The following is a 19,379-nucleotide window of genomic DNA, read 5'->3' on the forward strand; positions in this document are numbered from 1 at the left end:
AAATTTCTACACCCTCAAACAGTTTTTCAATGTAAAGCAATTATTATTTTGTCTTCATTCATTTGCTTAAAAACACATCAAAAATATCTTGATCTTTTATGATTGCCTTGAGTAGAATAGAGTGGAGGAGAGAAAAACTACTGTTTCAACCTTTCACTGTGATACCCAATGACAGCAAGAGCCATCTACTCTTGCCAGTAGTAGTAGTAACTTTGCTGTAACCTTAAAAATACAATACAGAAAACAGCTTACCCAAACAGATTTAATGGCGACCCTACGAATGTTTAATGAGCATCATAATAAACTGTTAAGCAGTCAGTCAATAAAGTCCATCCAGGCAGTGTGTGAACGTTTTTGTCGTTAGCAAACTTGGACGCTGGACTGGAGAGGCGAAACGTCATAGGTTAGCTTAGTGCTAGCTAGCTAGCTAGTAGTACAACAGACATGACATAGATGGATTTAAAACTTCACCAAAAGCGGAAAAATCACACTGCGTTCTGTTGTTAGCATTAGCAACGCTAGCTGCGTTAGCATTTGCGGCACTAGCCACAGTAAAAATTAATCTTTGACATTTATAGCCATATATAGCAGTGAATGTGTTTAGTCGATTTTTTTTTTATCGATTGAACTTGGTTTCAAGATGTCAGCGATGAGTCAAGTCGTGGTTACGCTGTGACACGTTGCCAGGAACAACTTCAAAATAAGTGCATGCCAAGGCATTGATGTCCATATATTATTTGTATTGTCAGGTTTAACAAGTGACTTCCTGACAGTGTACGCTAAATAAGCGGATATCCAAGGCATAACAACTGCTACAAAAAAAAAGTAAATGTGCAAATTCCGCCTAAGTCACGCTTTTTAGTTGAAGATAAAGCTTGATATTCTCTTTTCAGAAGACGGATGTAGAGAGCCACCTAGTCTGGCTTTACTTTGATCCCCCAAATGACTAAATACGCAAACTAAAACCTCCATATCACCTTTGCATCCATCTGTGCCTCTATTTTTTTCACCTTCTCTGCCATGTTCCATTCGCCTTCTTGATGTTTCCTTTGCCCGGGTTACTTTGCATGGCGCTCTGATCTCCTTTGCGGCTGCCGTGCAATTGATATTGCTTCAGTGCGGCGGCCTGCTTTTTATGAGCCACCAGGGCCTTCTCCCACGTCCTCACGAGTCCCCAGGAAACGCTGACGGATGAGCCCCGCGACAGTGTGCAAACACGCATCAACACTCGCAATCATGCACAAATGTGCATACACAACCGTCTGTCACCGCCGCTGCCAGGCGTAAGCGAAAAAACATGCTGCCCTCCTCCGCCCGCTTTGATTGGAGCCAAGCGAAGCATTTTTTTATCCTCCCTTCTCGCCGCCTCAACCCTGCATTTTTTTTCTTTGCTCATTTCCGAAATGAATGTCATCATCCATCCCCTTCCTCCCTCACTCTCCCCCATCACCCCTGGGCAAACCTCAGCCCAAGCACCAGATTCTGTTTATTTAAATATTTGATATGTAAGCAGTCATAAAATAAATGTCAGAAGAGGAAAAGGAAATGGATATGCGCAGTGTGGAATAAGAGGTCATTATGGGTAATAGTCTTTGATGTATGCCCCGGCCCCCGCGGTGTAACACCCACCCCCCCACCCCCTCCCCCAGCCCCAGACATCACCACGACTACCGTAAAGACAATCCCGTACATGAGCTGGGGGATGCTGAGGAAGTCATAAACAGAATGAACAGGTGAATGAATACACAGACAGCACTCAGTGTGTGTGTGTGTGTGTGTGTGTGTGTGTGTGTGTGTGTGTGTGTGTGTGAGAGCGAGCGAGCGAGATGGAAAAAGGGTGCTAGCACGCACAATTGACTTTTCAACATTGCATATTCCTCAAAGCAGCTATTTACCAGGCCTGGTGATTTCAGAGGCCCTGGAAGCAGCACTTTGCAGACAATTTGCAAAATACCTTCAAATACGGCCAGCTTTTACAAATACTCTCACTCGCAAACTGCCAATTCTGAAAGTGACAGCAGTCTTATCTCTTCGTCTATTGAACATCACTTTATTGATTTTTAATGGATTTTCACGTTGGCCACAAGACCAGGTGCCGTCTACTGTTGCTGACACAAACACACACACACATCTCGAAGAGTATGTGGCTCACGTGTAAGGGATCCCTTCTAGTCGTACCCGAAGGATTACATGTCTGACAATTTAACTCAAGATCTGATGGGGGGGGGGGGGGGGTAAAAAAAAAGAGCAAGGTAGGCAGAGTGAATAAATCAAACTCGGCTCCTGAGAAAAAGAAGGACAAGCGCCAGGAATAAAGAGTCTGACTGTGAATAACCTTGAATTTCTCCTTGATGCTGAGGTGCTTAAATAAGGCAAATCAGCACAAAGAAAATCCCCAATTAAGAAAGAAAATAATCACAATATGTTCATCAGACTTGATGTTGTATTGGCTTGGCATTTGAGGTTATTCTATTCCCAGACCTTTGCCTAATAAGCTCCCCGGCCGCACCAAAGAGCTCCAGGATAGGGAGTGACATCACATTACGGGTCAAGAGTCAAACAGAGATTTTGCTGGCTGTTGACATTTCACCTCTACGCACTCCAGCTGGATCCCCTCATGATTTGTCAGCACAGAGGAATTTGTCCAACAACACGCATTCCAAGGTAGACTATTTAAACACAATTCAATTTGAGCCTGTTCTCACCCGTATTGAGTAGGGTTTGTTTGTATAAACAGTAGAGTAATTAGGAGAAAACTGACCTATTTGTTGCAGCATTTCAAAAAGCTTTGTGAAAACAAATCAGAACAGTATCACCAGAGATGACCACAATGTATCTCGCCGGGCAGTCTCCAATGGTTTCTGGTTTATCTAAGAGGGTTGTGCATCAAACCAATAAAAGGTTCAATTCAGTGGGATTCTGATTTAATTTGTACAGTAATATGTTGTATGTGGACCCACTAGTCTAAACACGGCATTCTGATTTATATGTTTGTGGAATATGAATTAAGCAGAAAATCCATTTGTTTTGAATCCATCTCCATCTCATGTTGTCTTGTACTGTCACTTGCTGTCGACTGAAAATGACATCACAGTGCCTAATGCTGCATTCGAGGAAGGTAGGATTTATCCCACTCTGATTGTCCTATTCAAAGTTCAAGGTTAACTCTTTGACTGCCAGACGTTTTCAGAAAAGGGATGCCGTGGGTGCCAGCCGATTTAAGCATTTTGACTGATCTTTCAAGGTCCACAGAAAATGTTGTGTTTTGGACTATGGAAACACACATACTACCAAATGAAAGATTGAACTCTCATCTTTCATCAGAAAAAAAAGTTTGTTTCTACCTTATTCCGTTTTTCAGTAATCAACAATAGAAAATGTTAGTTTCACCTGTTTAAAAAAAACGTCTTTTAACGTCTTTGGCACTCCTCTGTAGGATTTTACTAAACGTTATTTAACGTTTTTGGCAGTCAAAGAGCTAATATAAACAGCAAAGATGGCTGCATCCGATACATTGTTTGTTTTCTGGTAGTGTTCATTTTATCTGCCATTTTTAAAATTTAGTCCAGTTTCAATCCCCCTTCCTTAGTTTTTAGCATAGTTAGTCAGCCTCATCCTGTTTTTATTTAGTCAATTTTTATTCGACTATAAATCTTGCATTTTAGTTTTTATTTTAGTCCAAGAAAACATAATTTTATTGGTCTAGTTTTAGTGAACAGAAACTGTTAACATTTTAGTCTAGTTTTAGTCGGGACAATCATTAAACTGTTTTTTGTTTAGTTTTTTGTCAGCAGATTATGTGGAATATTTTGGCTCTAAAACCATTTCACATAAAATTTTCTCTCATCTTTATGATGAAAAACAACTTCACACACAATTACAGTATATCAACAAGTGGCTTCTATGGCTCCATGCTATAAGATAGTAAATTAGCCAGCATTAGTTAGCGGTCGGATTAACATTATTGTTGGAATGTTATAGCCGTTGGATTAATGTTACGTTCTAAATAAAATTAAAAAAAAAAAAATTGTAAAACCTTTTACCGTGAATCCACCTCCTGTCTGCCACATGTGTTGCACTTTGCTAGCTGCCAATTTGAAAGGGGGTGTGTCACTGTGTGTCACATGACAATGTCATGTCACATGTCACGATTAGCAGAGACAAGATTTTACACAATCATATCATTTTCGTCTCGTTTTTGTTCATGATCTAAAATGTCCATATATTTTAGTCCAAATTTTTTTAAAGTAAAGTACATTTTCTTCTCGTCTTCATTAATTAATTCATACTGATTTCGTCCCTTTTATTGTTTATTAATGAGTGCTTTAGTCTAGTCTAGTCTAGTTTTAAATTATTTTTGTTTTCGTGGACAAAATGAACACTATTTTCTGGTTAATGCAGTCAGTCCAAATCATGTGGGTTATGTAAAGTTACCTATTTCATTTAAATAAATTAATGATATCATAAATGAAGAGATAAATACGTTTATCATCATATAAATTATGTTTTGCCATTTACGATCTGTGTCTCTAACAGGGGTCGCCATTATAGAGTGACGTCAGATTGAAGCTGATTGGTGATGTCGGGCTCGGATCTCTGATTTCAACGGGGTCTTCCCGTGCACACTTCCTGGTATGAAATCAGGAAAGTCTGACTTCTCACCTTGCTCAAATGCAATTACGGCTCACCTGTTTTCTGGGTCTGGTCATGTGACGTTCACAAGCTGAACACTTGGGCACTGTGATGTCATTTTCAGTCGACGGTCTCAAGTGGCAGCACAAAACAAAATGGCCGCCCCTAAGATGGATCAAAAACGGGTGGATTTTTGCTGCTTAATTCATATTCAGTATTAATCAAAATGTTTTGTTTAAAATAGTGGGGGTGCCTAAAACATATTAAAGGATATGTTTGAATTGAATTCCTCTTTAATAATTTGTCTTTGTTGAGTGATGTTGATGTATGGCTGAATTAACCATTAAACTAAGATTTGTGCTGATTTCAATGAAAATACCATCTTGTGCTTATTTAAACCTGTTTTGAACCTTGCTATGAAAGATTACAACCTTCAAGGAATATGAACAGCTGAATTTTTGTTCGAAGTCTGCTTGAACATTTCAAAAAGCTAAACTTACAACATACAGTGATAGGTCTTAAAATACAGATGTATGTCTCTGGTGCTTTTATGTTTTCTTTTGGAAAAAATCAGAAGCGTGACATTGACGGTTGTCATCCAAATGTGACAGTTTACAAGGCAATCAAGTGGCTGTCACAAGTGTCCATCAAACCATGAAGACTGACTAAAACGTCAACAAAGAGCCAACCACCGTTACTGCTTTAATAACAGCAGCTGCCAGCAACATAAATAGCGTTTGAGTTGAGGACAGAAATATTACACTAAAGTTTATTTTTTTAAATCACACTGATACACGCAGACCAAAGTGAATGTTGGTAATTCCAAATTGGAATACAACTCTAGAAAGGGCATCAACATTTTGTGGTGACAAACTATTACCTTGTTGCGCTGTAATACGCAAATACCCTAAATCCCAACTACAGACACTTTTCTTGCCTTAAATCTTTTCTGCACACACAGCCTGTGCTCCCCTCTGCCCCTTCCAGAGTTGGTGTCAGGGTGCCCTCCAGCGTGCCTCACCCTCTCCACTCTTAATTACCACTAATCGTCTACTCCCCCCATAATAGAATCATTCATCTTTACTACTTAATGAGTAGACACTGCAGTCAAGTCAAGGTCAACCGCAACTAGCAAAAACAGGCAAAAACACAGCAACTTGGACACAACTGCAGATGAACACAAAGGATGGATGAGACTCAAAATAAACCCAGAGAGTGAAAAGATGAGCGATGATCGCGATCCGTGGCGGTCTGCGTTGTTCAATGCAAACCACAACACGCAGAGGGAATTTCCAGAGAAGCTTTACAAAACGTGTTAGGCAAGTCCAAACCGTCAATATCTCAAAACAAGACAGCTTCAGCAGAGAGAAATGCTATGTGAATATAAAATGTAGTTTCCATTATAGCACACAAATATCTAAAGAATTATTCCCCCTACCAAGAACCATTTTTGCAGAGCAGGTAAGAGGGCAACATAAGCATTATCAACTTCAAGTACCATAAAACGCATAATTAACACTAAATGCTGCAATTTAGTGATTTCAGTAAAGCTTGTGATTCCCAAAGAGCAAATTATACAGAGAAATGTCTTTGTTATTTATTTTTTAACTAGACAATATATTTATATATTTTTTTCATTACAATTTCTGTTAGTTTGCAGGATTGCGCTCCACTAAACTTTACAGTCAGGTGGAGCATGGGCCAATGAAGAGCTTATTACATTTTGGTACAGATCCAGGATTTGTTACCACTTTTGTTAACATTGCAATAATTTCCTTCTCAGTGATTGTATGAATATTAATAAAGTCAACCATCACAGAAAAGCAAGGATAATAGTTTTACATAAATAATGCTACGATTAAATATAATGAAGTTAAAATCCATTATACTCATATATCCGTATATTAGGGTTGGGATTTATTTTTATTTATTTTTTAATTTGAATTTGAAAACCATATTTGCAATGTCTGGAAACAATCTTCCGTGTTTCTACAAAAAAATATAATTTAAAAAATTTCCATTGAGCACCTAGACTCAATGATGGGGGATTACAATATGGTTTTTAATATATATTATACAAATTGATGGGAAATAAAATACTTAAAACTATACGATACCAGCACAAAAATATACAATAATACTTTGCATAAATCCACAGCCCTAAAAATGTAAGACAAAAACAACACAAATAAATCTAAGTGTTGCTCAAGTCAAAATATATCCAAGTGAAATAGGAAGTTTCTCACTCCAGTCTCATGCAGAGAGCAAATACACGCAACCATGTGCTCCTGCAGTGCAGCACTGGTCAGCCCTGCGCAGCAAGCTTTGTAAATGGGACAGTTGTCTATGGATTATGGTAATGTGGTATTCCACACTCCCCTCTGGCATGCGTCTGACATTACAGTAACCTTTGCATGTTTAGCCAACATGAACTATGGATGTTCATTGAAAAGAGGGACACACACATGCGAGTGTGTGCACTAAGAGACGCGCCGGCACACACAGACACACAGCAGAGTGTGCACAACATATGCTCATCCAAAACAGTATTGACATTCTTCAGACGAATTAACATCATGGAGCAATAAGACATTACACACTTCGGAATAAAGTTCAGCTGAGTTGTCGATATCAAATCCAGTTCATCCGGTTTCAGCTGAAGGAGTGTCTGGAATGTGGAACGCAAGTCGAGCCATATCAAGGAACTGCCGAATGTGAGGAAAGGAGAGAATTGCTGCCATTTTAAAAGCTATTTTGGACATCAATCCCAAAACATCAGCAGCAAAATGACCTCGTCCTCTCATCTGCAGCGTGTCATCTACTAATGAATCTCCACAAATGTATGTTGACTCTGTGTATGTGTACAGAGTAGAAAATCAGGTACCACTTTGTATATAAGAGAGATGCTTGCACCAAATTTAGCAGAAAGATCTTTTCCATCTGTAGTGCATCAATTGTTAGATTTCTATTGAGGAAATGCTGTAGTTCCTTTTCCTCCACTAAAATGCTGGCGATCATCTGCATTTTTTTCTTCCCGGTATAGAGAGCCATCATGGCATCATCTATGTACTTTTAAACAGTATCCATTCATAGGACTATATTTTTATTCATCGCTTATTTACATACTACTTTTATATGTTGCTCCTAATTTTCCAAGGTTTGAAATAAGTGGTTTTGCGAGGAAAAATTAGCATTATACGTCACATCGAAACACAATGAATCACAAAATTGAGAATCAACAGTTCAAAAAGCTCACCCGGGCTCGCCGCACACGCGTTAAAGTGGAGCAACGCACCGGTAGTCTGCATGAGTATCTTGGAGCTACATATGCTGCACCAGCTAGCTACAAGTAGCAAAGAGCTACATCTGGCTACTACTGTGGCTAAACACATTACGAAGTCGCTCCCAAATCAGTAATCATCACCTCTGTGGCGGCAAATAAGCTACACTTTTGTTCTGATAAGTAAAGGATGGCATTAAAGAAGGAGAAGCGATGCTAATTGCTAATCTAATCTAAGACTAGCATGGCTAGCAAAACTGCTCAGTAGGCTACAAGGACAAGCTAACAATCTTGTTTTACTATAACTCAAAATCTGAAACAGTTTATTTATTAGCACTTACTAAGTAAATGAGAGGCATACTTGAATGTTACTGGAAGCACCGCGTTGTTTTTATTTGAATTACTGTAGTTGCACTTTACTGCATTACTTGAAAAGTGATATAAGAAGAAGATATCTGTATTTTGGTATGACAAATTTGTATTCATCTTTTTTTTCATTGTATGTGATCTATAATGATTTTTTTTTTAATTGGAGGAAAAAATCCAGAAAATTAGCATTATTTTATGTAATTTTAAGGAAAAATACTATATCAGGTTATACACCGTTATCAGTAACTAAAATGATTTGTATTGGGATATACAGTACATTTTTGAACTGCACTCTGAAATGATTACTAGCATCCTGCTGCGACCTGTGGCTATAAGCGCAGTGCGCATCCCGGCAGCGCGGTGCATTATGGTAGCCTGCTACCAACTTGTCATTAAAAAGGAGTTTAATGGAGTCTAACGGGGAGAAGCGCTGATTTGGACCATTTCAACCATTGGAAAGTTGATGTTTTTTATTGAATCTATTTTAAACACGCATAGCATGTCGTTACTAACTACCCTCTTCCGGGACACGTACAGTTAAGCCTATTTAAGTGCTTATTATTTGACTGAATGTGTGCAATTTAACGGGAGTTGGACCGAGGACACAACACCGGGACGAGATCAAGAGATGGGTACGAGCTTTCTTGACTGAAGGGTTCAATTGGGGCTAGAAGCAGGTTCTTAGATGATTGTCACGCCATTAGTTTGGTTACACGTACATCCGCTAGCAAGCTTTGTGATGCTTCTATCTGCTCCCTTGGTTTTTAGGATATTGATAAAATAAATGTGAAAAAAAAAATCTATTTTAGCCTCTTATACGTCCGTTTGGATCTTTCTTTACAAGCGTACACTTCCGTCTTCTTGAGCTTTGCCATGGTGTTTTCTTTTTTTGCCTATAAACTCCATTAGGACAGTTAAAAATGGCACCAAGAGCATCTGTTGTTTTGTCACTTTAAACAATGCTTGCAAGCTTTAAGGTGTGCAGTTGCGCAAACACTTTCAGCACTCCATTCGCCGCCATTCAAATGACGGCTTTGCTTTGCTTATAGTGTGTTCATGCACAAGCATTGTTCCCTTATTAACACACCTACACACTGAAGTGGTCAACAGAACAGGACAATGCGTTGAACCAGTCAACACACAAGAGCTGTGTGTCTACGAGTCTGTATTTATTTGCTTCACAGAAAACAAACAGTGACAGAAACAAATTTAAAAAAAAAGTGGGACTTTGAAGAGAAACAACCCAAAGAAGCAGACAAAACTCATTAAAAGAAGTTCAGTTTATCTTCAGTCCCATCCTTTTTTTTCTGTGTTTGTCTCACTGTGCCTCACACAAAACAGACAGTCCTTGCTAGTACAGTTTGGCTTGATATATATATTTTTTTTTTTTATTGAGCATGCAATCCCATCATGCCAGCACTGATTAGAATCACCTCAAACCAAACAGCAGCAGCAGCGCCCTGTGTAGTTCTGAGAAACAGGAGGCTTACACGTGCGAAGTGGTGTGTGATGTTGTTTTCCTCGCAGCCTATTAAAAATAGGTTTAACAGCAAACTTATAGTACTCTATATTGAAGGGTATACAAAAAAAAAAAACATTTTACATCACATGCGCCAAAACTTAGACCTGCTTTTAGCTTGTCTAAAATGTTGTCTACTTTTGGTTACTCTTCCCTTTTTTTATGAAGATATGAAAAATATGACCCAAAGTGCCAACATTAACATTAAAAATAAATATATATTAATATAAAAACGTAACTATCTGCAGTAAATTTTCATTGAATAATAAAACATCCTTGCGGGTTCTAAGAAAATGCCCGATTTTTTTCTTCTTTTTTTTTATGAATTCTTGCAATTCCAACAAAGGTTCTTATATCAACACGGGTGGTTAAAGAGCATGTAAAAGGAAGCAGTATTAAAGCAAAGATGGCAGCACAATAGTCCACAGATGTGTTGAGTAAGGTATATAAATATTCAGTGGGAGATGCAGGCTGTCTAAATACCTCTGAACTGACTGCAGGTCCCTTGGGAGACAGCTTGCAAACTGAGAACCCAGGACACATGAAAAGAAACGGGAAACACTGACGGAACAAAAATAGGGGTGAAAAAACACGCCTGCAAAATTGAAAGCTATCTGTAAAGAGCACCATCTGTTTCTAAAAGACTTCTTTTGCAAATACACAAATAAGCCCACGCGGGAGGACAAGAAAGAAATATTATTTGCCCTGTGGGATGGAGGGGGGAGATGAGGGTCCTTCCCTTCAGCCCACTCCACATGGCTAATTAGCATATGTGAAGGTCAGGGTGGAGGCTATGGCAGGGTGGGAGGGAGGTGGGGGCGCCGCCATAGCACAAGCACACGTGTACGCTACTAAATGGATAGAAGCCATTTAAATTACTGTTGTGTGAAGGAGACCCAACACTTTCCCCTCCGCTCCTCATTGTTCACAAGCCTCCTGAGCTCCAGTGGGAGAGAAGATTTTAACTAAGTTGACATTTGCCTGAGTTCTGTTACTGATTCCCTCTCTCGGTCTAAACTGAGCCCGGAACATTTCTCAGAAGTCAGCAGCCTTCCGTGTGACTCACTTCAAATATCGCCTACATTCTTACATCTGCGGCCTTGCTTCAGCCTTCCTCTACAGCAGCTGCGCCTCCCTCCTCGTCTGCGAGTGCAAATTGCAAACCGTGGAAGTATTTCAAACAGGAGAAGAAAACTTTTTTTTACATGTATGTGTAAAACAGGACAACAAACATTTGGCAACATCGTGGCTTGACCGACTAAAGGGGCCAATTACAGCCCGTCATGTTTGCCAATTATTTTTTCATTTACAGCGCTTGTGACAAGGGTTTAATTATTTTTCACACAAATCTATACAATAACCCTATATCCTTAAATGTATATATAATGACATTTTGTTGTCTAAAGGTCATTCTATGGACCTGTGATTCAAAACAAAGAAAATCTTAATGCAAGTTGTGTAAGGAATTGACCTGGATGATACTATTTTGAACACTTTGTTTAAAAAATGGAAAATATAATAAAAACATAATGCAACATAAATCTAACAAAAATATGTTAAATATGACACACATTCAACATATGAGAAGGATTAATGTATTTTATAATTTCATCAATTAAATGTGTTGGGCCGCACAATGCATTCTGGGAAGCGAAGGAAAGTTTTTAACAATATACACTATTATATATGTATAGATATATTATATACAGTTGATACCCGCTACTTGCCAGGAATTACATGCATATAATTGACACCCATTGAAATGCATTGGAGGGGGAAAAATAATGAAATTATGATTATAAAGTTCTTTAAATTATTATTAAAATATTTATGCATTATTTTTTTATATTAATCGGCTGATTTGTCATTAATCAGATTTTTTTCCTGCCAAAAACTGTCATCGACATCAGCCTAAAAAAAATCCATATTGGTCCATCCTTGCATTTTGTGGTACAAATTTACTAAACATACCTTGAAGGACTTCAATATTTTTGGGGGATCTAAACAGCATTTAAAAAGTCAAATAATATTGATTTGATGGGACACCGGTATGCTAATAAATTGTCAGGTTGTGTGAAGTCTACCTGCACTAATCCCAAACTGCCCAAATTAACGTTGATGTCACAATCAAATCAAACTAAAAAAGCCACTAGAGAGCTTAAATGTACCCAAATGGAATGTAATTTGCCAAATAAAGTTTCGCTTGGACTGCTTTGCTCAATCCTGATGAGAGAGAAATAAGATTACATTAAAATGACAGTTGGGCAAGCCATTAAAAAACACAACTATTTAATTAGCCACCTAATATTATACACGTTAGTACAGTACGTACCTCATGATGCCACCGTGTTATTCGATTCTATACTTAACGCTTAGTATTTAGTAAAAAGATGAATTGGTATTCCGTGGAAAGAATACGCAGCCAAGGAATAACCCCAGCTTGCCAATTACCTCGGCAGGCCGTGTGTTTCATCTGCGGAGGATGAAAACCGCCGAGCAGGGCCCTTATCGGACGGAACAGAGCAAATTAAAAATTCACTCTGGTGTTGCTAATCAGCACTGTGCTTGCTAGCCAAGACGCAAAACAACATAAACAAATGATTGACAGGAGCGGACTGGGGCAGGATGGATGGGGAAAGGGGCGGGAATGAGATGGGACTGCTACGTGCTGACAAAGGTGCATCAGGTCGCGGGATGGAGAGAAAACACTTGGAAAATGTTGCAGGAATTTAATGGCGGCAGCCACGTTTAGGCCCATCACTATGCACGAGGCTCCCTGCGATCGGCGCATAATACAATGTGACATTGATGCATTGCTCCCATTATAAAGTCTTTGTTCGTATCACACTAATAATTCATAAGAGAGAAATGTAAACAGTATGCAGTGGAAAGGAACGCAAGTAGGGATCATTTCAAGGTAAGCGCAGCACGACCGAGGATGGGAATGTTCTTGCCTTTGATATGCTCCGAAAATACCAAAACAACAAACGCAAAAACATGGAGCACAATAGTGGAAATGAGTCGAAACTGGAAATGCCCTTTCATTTTTCTTTTACCAGATCACGTTATTGCTATAATGATCTGAGTAACAACAGTTTCCAACGTACTCATTATTATACACTAATTACTGTTATTGTGCTCTGTGTGTTGTGTGTCTGTTCAGTTTAGTGGATAACAGACAGATCTGTGTTGCACATGTAGGATGACACAGGAAACTCTATATCATTTATGACTTCAACTTTAATAAGTCATTAGGCCGGCACAGCTGCTCTTGCATTACTATGTACATATGGCTCACAGAAAAAAACTGGATTTGGCATTCAGGCAACACAAACTATAACCTGGGTAATTGAGACAGGTAGTTAAAAAAAAAGAAAAACATACAGCAAACCCTTTTGTAATGATCTTTTTTTTTTATCGACTTTTTTTTTATTCTGTTTTTTCTTCTTCTGTCTCGCTACCCGTGCTTTCATGTCTTGCCTTGCTCGTTAGGTTCTTGTTTACACCTGTTATCATCGGGCCTTTATGTCAACCAATCAGCTCCAGCCAACGACTGTCCAGGTGTACCTTGTTGTCTCATCAATTTGTTTGCATTAATGCTGCATTCCAGGAAGGTGGGATGTCGGACATAACCCACTTGGAATCTCCTAATTCTAACCTTCAAGCGTGTAAACAACAAAGATGGCTGAATTAAAAAAAAAATTATAATGTTCTAATACATGTGTTTATAATTGTGCAAATTATGTTTTGGCATTCACGGTCTTTGTCGCTACGTGGTTGGCCATTGTCGAGTGACGTCAGAATTAAACTGGTTGATGAAGTTGGGGTCCCATGCGGGGTCCAATGCTTTCTTTTTGTTGTTGTTGGCTACTATGTATATAGTGAGGGACTATACAGTGAATAAGGGGTTAGAGCAGGGGTGGGCAAACTCGGTCCTCGAGGGGCGAACTCCTGCAGATTTTTTACGTTTCCCTCTTTTAACACAAGCTGATTCCAATCAAGAGGATCATTATCAGGCTTATGCAGAGCTTGCTGATGAGCTAATCATACCAGTTGTTTTGGAGAAAGGAAACATCCCAAACCTGCAGGACTTCGGCCCTCGAGGACCAAGTTTGCCCACCACAGTTTCAGAGGATTTTGATGCCTAGTTCGGTGCGTGGAAGTCACCAAACACAAACAAAGAAGGACCAAGAGGAAATGACAACAAGACTGTACACACGTTACCAGGCATGAATGAAGAAGAAATAGCAGGAAGTGTGAATGAGCATCAAGCTCACAAGTGCCATAAAATATGATAAAACACCTCCAGATAAAAGGAATAGAGTACAGTATATAGAGTGCCCAGTTTTTGACCTTCCTGCTTCATGTGACTCCTCAGCCACGTACCACATTGAAGTCAGAATCAGGTAAGTAAAATGTGTCTAATGCCAACAAGTTAAACTGAAACTAAATAAGTGGGTCGACAAACAAATGCAAATAACCAGCTAATATTTAGCTTGTGTTCATAAGCTGCTTAGATATGTATTTTTTTCACCCCTCAAATGCAGCTTGTGTTGGTAATATACAGTTTTTTTTCTTCCTATAGAAAAACAACTGATATTTTATATCCATGGCATAGGGTAATTATAAATATTTATTGTAATTCTGACCTGACACAGGTTAGGGATATTTTGTGTTACAACTTGCGTACGAAATCGGGGTACAATGTGTCGCAGGAAGACAACTTCACCACGAGTCTAGCTAGCTAGTGATCACCTTTTTATACTAGAGCTTGAGCCCCTCCCAGCTGGTTACACCTTGTGTGACGCCAGGTAACGTGCTGTTTTTCACTGTATAACTAGAATAAAGTGTAATTGCACATCCACTACAGTAGGTGGCAGTGGTGCTCTCATTGCCAGAGCGTGCGCAGCGAGTATTAGCGCACACACAGAACAGAGCGGGAGATATGAAGTGCAGTGAACAAACCATGGAAAAATAGTTAACAGGGATGAAAAGAAAGGGGGCAAGAGACAAAAAAAACAATGTTAATAAATTTCTATATACAGTAATCTATGTTTCTTCTATAGGCATATATACACTTTTTTGCAGAAGTGTACTTCGTGCATCACTTCTACTATAAATGACACTATTTATAGTCACGGTGGAAGGTTGTGAAATCTTTTCTTCTTCTAGATTGACCTACTGCTACTGCTACACAAACAAGTGGTAAAGCCCTGTCTTCATTTTGGTGATTGACCAGACAAGTGAGAAAGGTGTATGTGAGTATGTGTCATGGAGGGAGGGGGGAATAAAAGTGTAAATGAGGCGCAGTGGATTCGCTCACTGCTCCCTCCTGAAGAGAAGCAGTGAGGAGGGAAATTAAATTTGAAAGAGGGGAAAATGTGCCAACAGGTGACAGAGGCGTGCTCCAACCAAACACACTCTGAAGTGAAGCACAGTCGAATCACGGGGCCAATTTGGATGCGCTATTATGCACAACGCCGCTCGCCATTCTCACACTGCTCGTCAGAGCGCACAAGAACAGTTGTTGGCGCTCCAAATATGAATTAAACATGCGGCTTTTGTGGCGTGAAAATGCTGCTCAAATGTTGTCCAGACAGAAAAGGCTAGATTTGTTTTTAGGGGGCTGGATGGGTGGAATAATACGCATTCAAGATCACAACACAACTGAACAAAGCAGTAAAATAGAGCAGACTGATGCACTGTCTGGGCTTCATTATGTATGAACTGAGTCAGATACTGTTATTGTAGTTATCTAAATGTTATCATTTCTTGTCACCATCCTATTTATGCACAGTTCAATCAGTTTAACAAATTATTTTTCCTCACATCCAACAATTGACTTCTATTAAAACCGTAGGGTTTTTTTTTCAGTTTACGCTGCATTTAACCCCTTTCGCCCTGCAGTTGTCCAGATGTGTCATTAAGTAGTGCGCATAATTTAGCGCATCTAAAACAATTCTAGGGTTAAAAAAAAAATTAACATCTCATGGGGAGGTCCCCACACTGCTTACACAAGCAGTATTTCAGCACAATGTCCCCAAAAGAGTGACGATCTCAGGGATGAGAGCAGACTATGTTGACAGCTCTTGCCTGGAAAAGGGGGAGGGGCCAGGGAATAATTATTTCGAAACACTTGGTCCCCTGACTTTCCTCCCACTACTCTTTCCACTGATGTGCCCTAAAGCAAGGCATTCAACAGCCAGCTGCAGCCAAGAATAGACGCTAGCTTGCAGGGATGTGAATATAATTTTTATGGAACACAACATTAGTCAGATGATGAAGAAAAAAGAAGAATACACTCAAAAAAATATCTCAAATTCCTATATGTATATTAAACTGAAAACACAACACCAAGATGCTCATTTTTGATTGGGCTGCCACACGTTAGCTTCATAAGGCACACCTGCACCTTGTGCTATCTGTCTTGATGACAGACTGGTGACAAATGTGAGACAAATCTTTCAGGCCTCCAAATATAACATTTTGGACGGACCTTCACATTAATGATCATGATTTAGGCGATGGATTGTCTGTTAGAATTTTCAGCTCAGTTGCATAAGATGAGAGGAATGTTACACCAACTCCAGCATTTCATAAGGAATATAATGTGAATTAATATTTTATGGAGCTGTTTTACATAGCTTGATGAGTGGTTTAAACACAATCTACCCTGTGGCCATGTGGTAGGGATCACTACCGCATTACAAAAAACATATAGTACCCTGCAAAAGTCTTAGTCCACTTAGTTTGTTGCTCACTACTTTCATTCATTTTATACATAAGTGATGGTAATTTATTAGTGTTCCGATTAAAAGTCACCTTTACATTGTACAATATTTGATTATATTGCCTGTATCTTTTAACAGCCATGTATTAATAAGGATGCTATTGTGTATTTCACATGCAAAGTATAGCTGAGCTCATTTTAAATATTTTACAATGTAATTTATTCTTAATTAATTTTTAATTACTGTATTAGTGGGCATTAGATTTGTTAGACACAGTTTTAGGTTTAGTGCACTTAAAATGAAGATTGTTGACGCCCCCCCAATATTTTTCATCATGTTAGATAGATAATGTTTACTAGAGCCAATTATAAGTGACAATTATCAGCATTTTGACAAATATTGGCATCAGCTTTCCTTGTAAATCTAATGGCCAGTAAAACATTCACTTTAAATTTGTGTTGACTGAATTATTAAATTTCAGTGAACTTTATAAGAGATTCTGCTGATCCTGGGAACTCTGTGGAGCTTCTGTTTTTAGTTTTTTGCTTTTTGTTTTGTTTTTAATTTAACATTTGGATTATTTTGAAATTTTGGAAACCTTAATTTACTGTAAAATCCAAAAGGGAGCTAAAAACGTTTGACTTTTTAAGACAGGCCATTGTCATGTCTTAAAAAGTCAAACGTTTAAAACAAAGATATCTAAGATTTATTGTCTAAGATTTAAAAAAAAAATAACATTGTGGAAAGTTTGCAGAAGTTGTTCAATAAAAGGGAAAATGTTGGTGTCAAAATAAAAATAAAAAATAAAAAACTCTTAACTTTGAAATGCTTTTAAACGTGTTTATTAAACAACTTCTGCAAACTTTTCTTCAGATTTATTGTCTAAAATAAAATTTCAAAAAATCATCATTTTGCAAATCTGAAAAGTTGTTCAATAAACATTTTTAAAAACATTTCAACAATGTTAGGAGTTTATCTTTTTTAATTTTGACACCAATATTTTCCTTTTTAGCGAAAGTGTGTATAGGCTCCAAATACCGGTTATCGGCCTCCTTGACTACTAATAATTGGTATCTATATCTGCCCTAAAAAAAAAAAGTCACATCGATCGACCTCTAATTTTTACATTCAAGGAACACATAAAAACACCAATCAGAAAAAAATGCTTAAATTCCCAGCAAACCCACAGCTGTATACATAAAATATGTAGTTAAGGTTGTATGACCTTACCTGACTCCTCCCAAGGCCTTGCCCTCCATTGCCCGGACTGATTGAATGTGGATGGTTCCTGGGCTGCCCTCCCCAGCCGTGGGCTGTGGTGTTTCCATACTGGGGGCCCACATCTTTCCCCATTTGTGTCGAGGATCCACTGTAGTCTTGGTAGGCCCCGCCGTAGCCTCGCATCATGGGGCTTGGTGACGTGAGCAGCTGGTTGAGGGTCGGCGTGGCCCCTGAGGGATGCTGCTGTTGTTGAGTTGGTCCCGGGAACCTTTGGAAGCCACCGGAAGAAGATCCCAGTGTGGACTTGCTGTGGCTTGCTGAGGAGTTGCTACTCATCATCAAGTTTTCAGGTTGCCTGCATCCCGAGGGGCCCATCATGCTGTAGGTCCCGCCGCTGTACCGTGTCCGGTTATAGGGAGGGTATTGGTTATATTGGCTGTTCTGGTAGCTTGCTTCATGGGAGTTGTCCATGGTGTTATGTGCAGATGATAGCCCCATCCCTTGCTGCTGCTGCCCTCCATGTTGCTCATAAGACCTTGTTGAATAATAGTTGTTGTTGTACTCGGAATTGTTGCTGGTTGGCCCCAAGTTGGCGTGATCATACCTTGAAGACATCATCCCCTCTGTGGATTTAGGATGTCCCTCACCTTTACCTTGCACCTGCTGTGACTCCACTTGACCCCCCAGAAGGTTCTCCTTACCGCCGTGGTGGTCGACGACCCCTCGCGGTCCTTGTCCGTTGTTGTTGCTGTGCATCTGCCGCTGCGGATGCGGCGCAAACTGGCCGAATTGCGGCTGCGGTGTCTGGGACTGAGGGGGGTCTCCGCTCCCGACACATTTCAGTTTATGGTTGGCAATCAGTCCCGTTTCCATGGAGGAGGTGTTGGAATTAGACGATGTGAGGTTATTCCCATCCTTGCCGTGACCCGCGGGAGTTGAACGCACCATGCCGGTCTCCGTTCGGCGGCGATGGTCTACATTATTCAGCGTCCCATCTCCGGCCCCCAGCATCTGCCCGCTGCGCTGCTGTACGTTTCCTCCTCCTCCGCCGCCGCCGCCTCCTCCGGATTTCCCCGAATTGAGCTCCGTGCCCAAGCCGCTGGATAATTTCTTGGTTTTGTTGTTATTTCTGGAGAGAGCCACTTGCGCAGCCATGCTCACTCACTCCAACATCTCAGCGCGCAGCGACCGCGACCTTCCGCCAGCCTTGCGCGCGCAGGCAGCAAATAAAATAGAAGAAGATACAAGAAGGTGAAGGATATTTTCACAAACTTTAATCTAGCTCCGGTGCTCTCGTCGTAGCGGTGGTGGTGAAAATGCGCGTCAGTGAAGCGTCATGTTGAAAGTTGGTCTTTCCAGGTTTGAACTTTTTCTTCTCCCCTCCGCCTCTTCTCCATCCCGGGTCTTGGTGATATGTGGCCGTGTCTCTCCGAGCCCTTGTGGCCCAGCATGAGATGAGAGAGAGAGAGAGAGAGAGAGCGGGCTCGACCAGTTTATCCGCCTCCAGGGCTCCAGCGCGACGCACTTGGAAAACCCGGAGTGGATTCGACATTCACGCTGCTTTGGCGTGCGTTTATTTAATGTGTAGATTTGGATGGCGCCCAATGAAAAACCTCCAGAGTAATTT

General features: G+C 39.9%; 1 protein-coding gene across 5 annotated transcripts in view; it reads right to left on the bottom strand.

Annotated features, from left to right (window-relative positions):
- Positions 1 to 19,168, bottom strand: part of arid1b (AT-rich interactive domain 1B) — a 239,131-nt gene extending 219,963 nt beyond the window's left edge. For all 5 annotated transcript variants that reach the window (XM_077555274.1, XM_077555261.1, XM_077555252.1 and 2 more), the window contains exon 1: positions 17,762 to 19,168. In XM_077555274.1, coding sequence (XP_077411400.1) covers positions 17,762 to 18,907 — 1,146 coding nt within the window. In that variant the 5' untranslated portion in view covers positions 18,908 to 19,168. The remainder of the gene's footprint in view (positions 1 to 17,761) is intronic.
- Between the last annotated feature and the right edge of the window lie 211 nt (positions 19,169 to 19,379).

Source organism: Vanacampus margaritifer, chromosome 1 (assembly GCF_051991255.1).
Source record: "Vanacampus margaritifer isolate UIUO_Vmar chromosome 1, RoL_Vmar_1.0, whole genome shotgun sequence".
NCBI classification, from domain to species: domain Eukaryota; kingdom Metazoa; phylum Chordata; class Actinopteri; order Syngnathiformes; family Syngnathidae; genus Vanacampus; species Vanacampus margaritifer.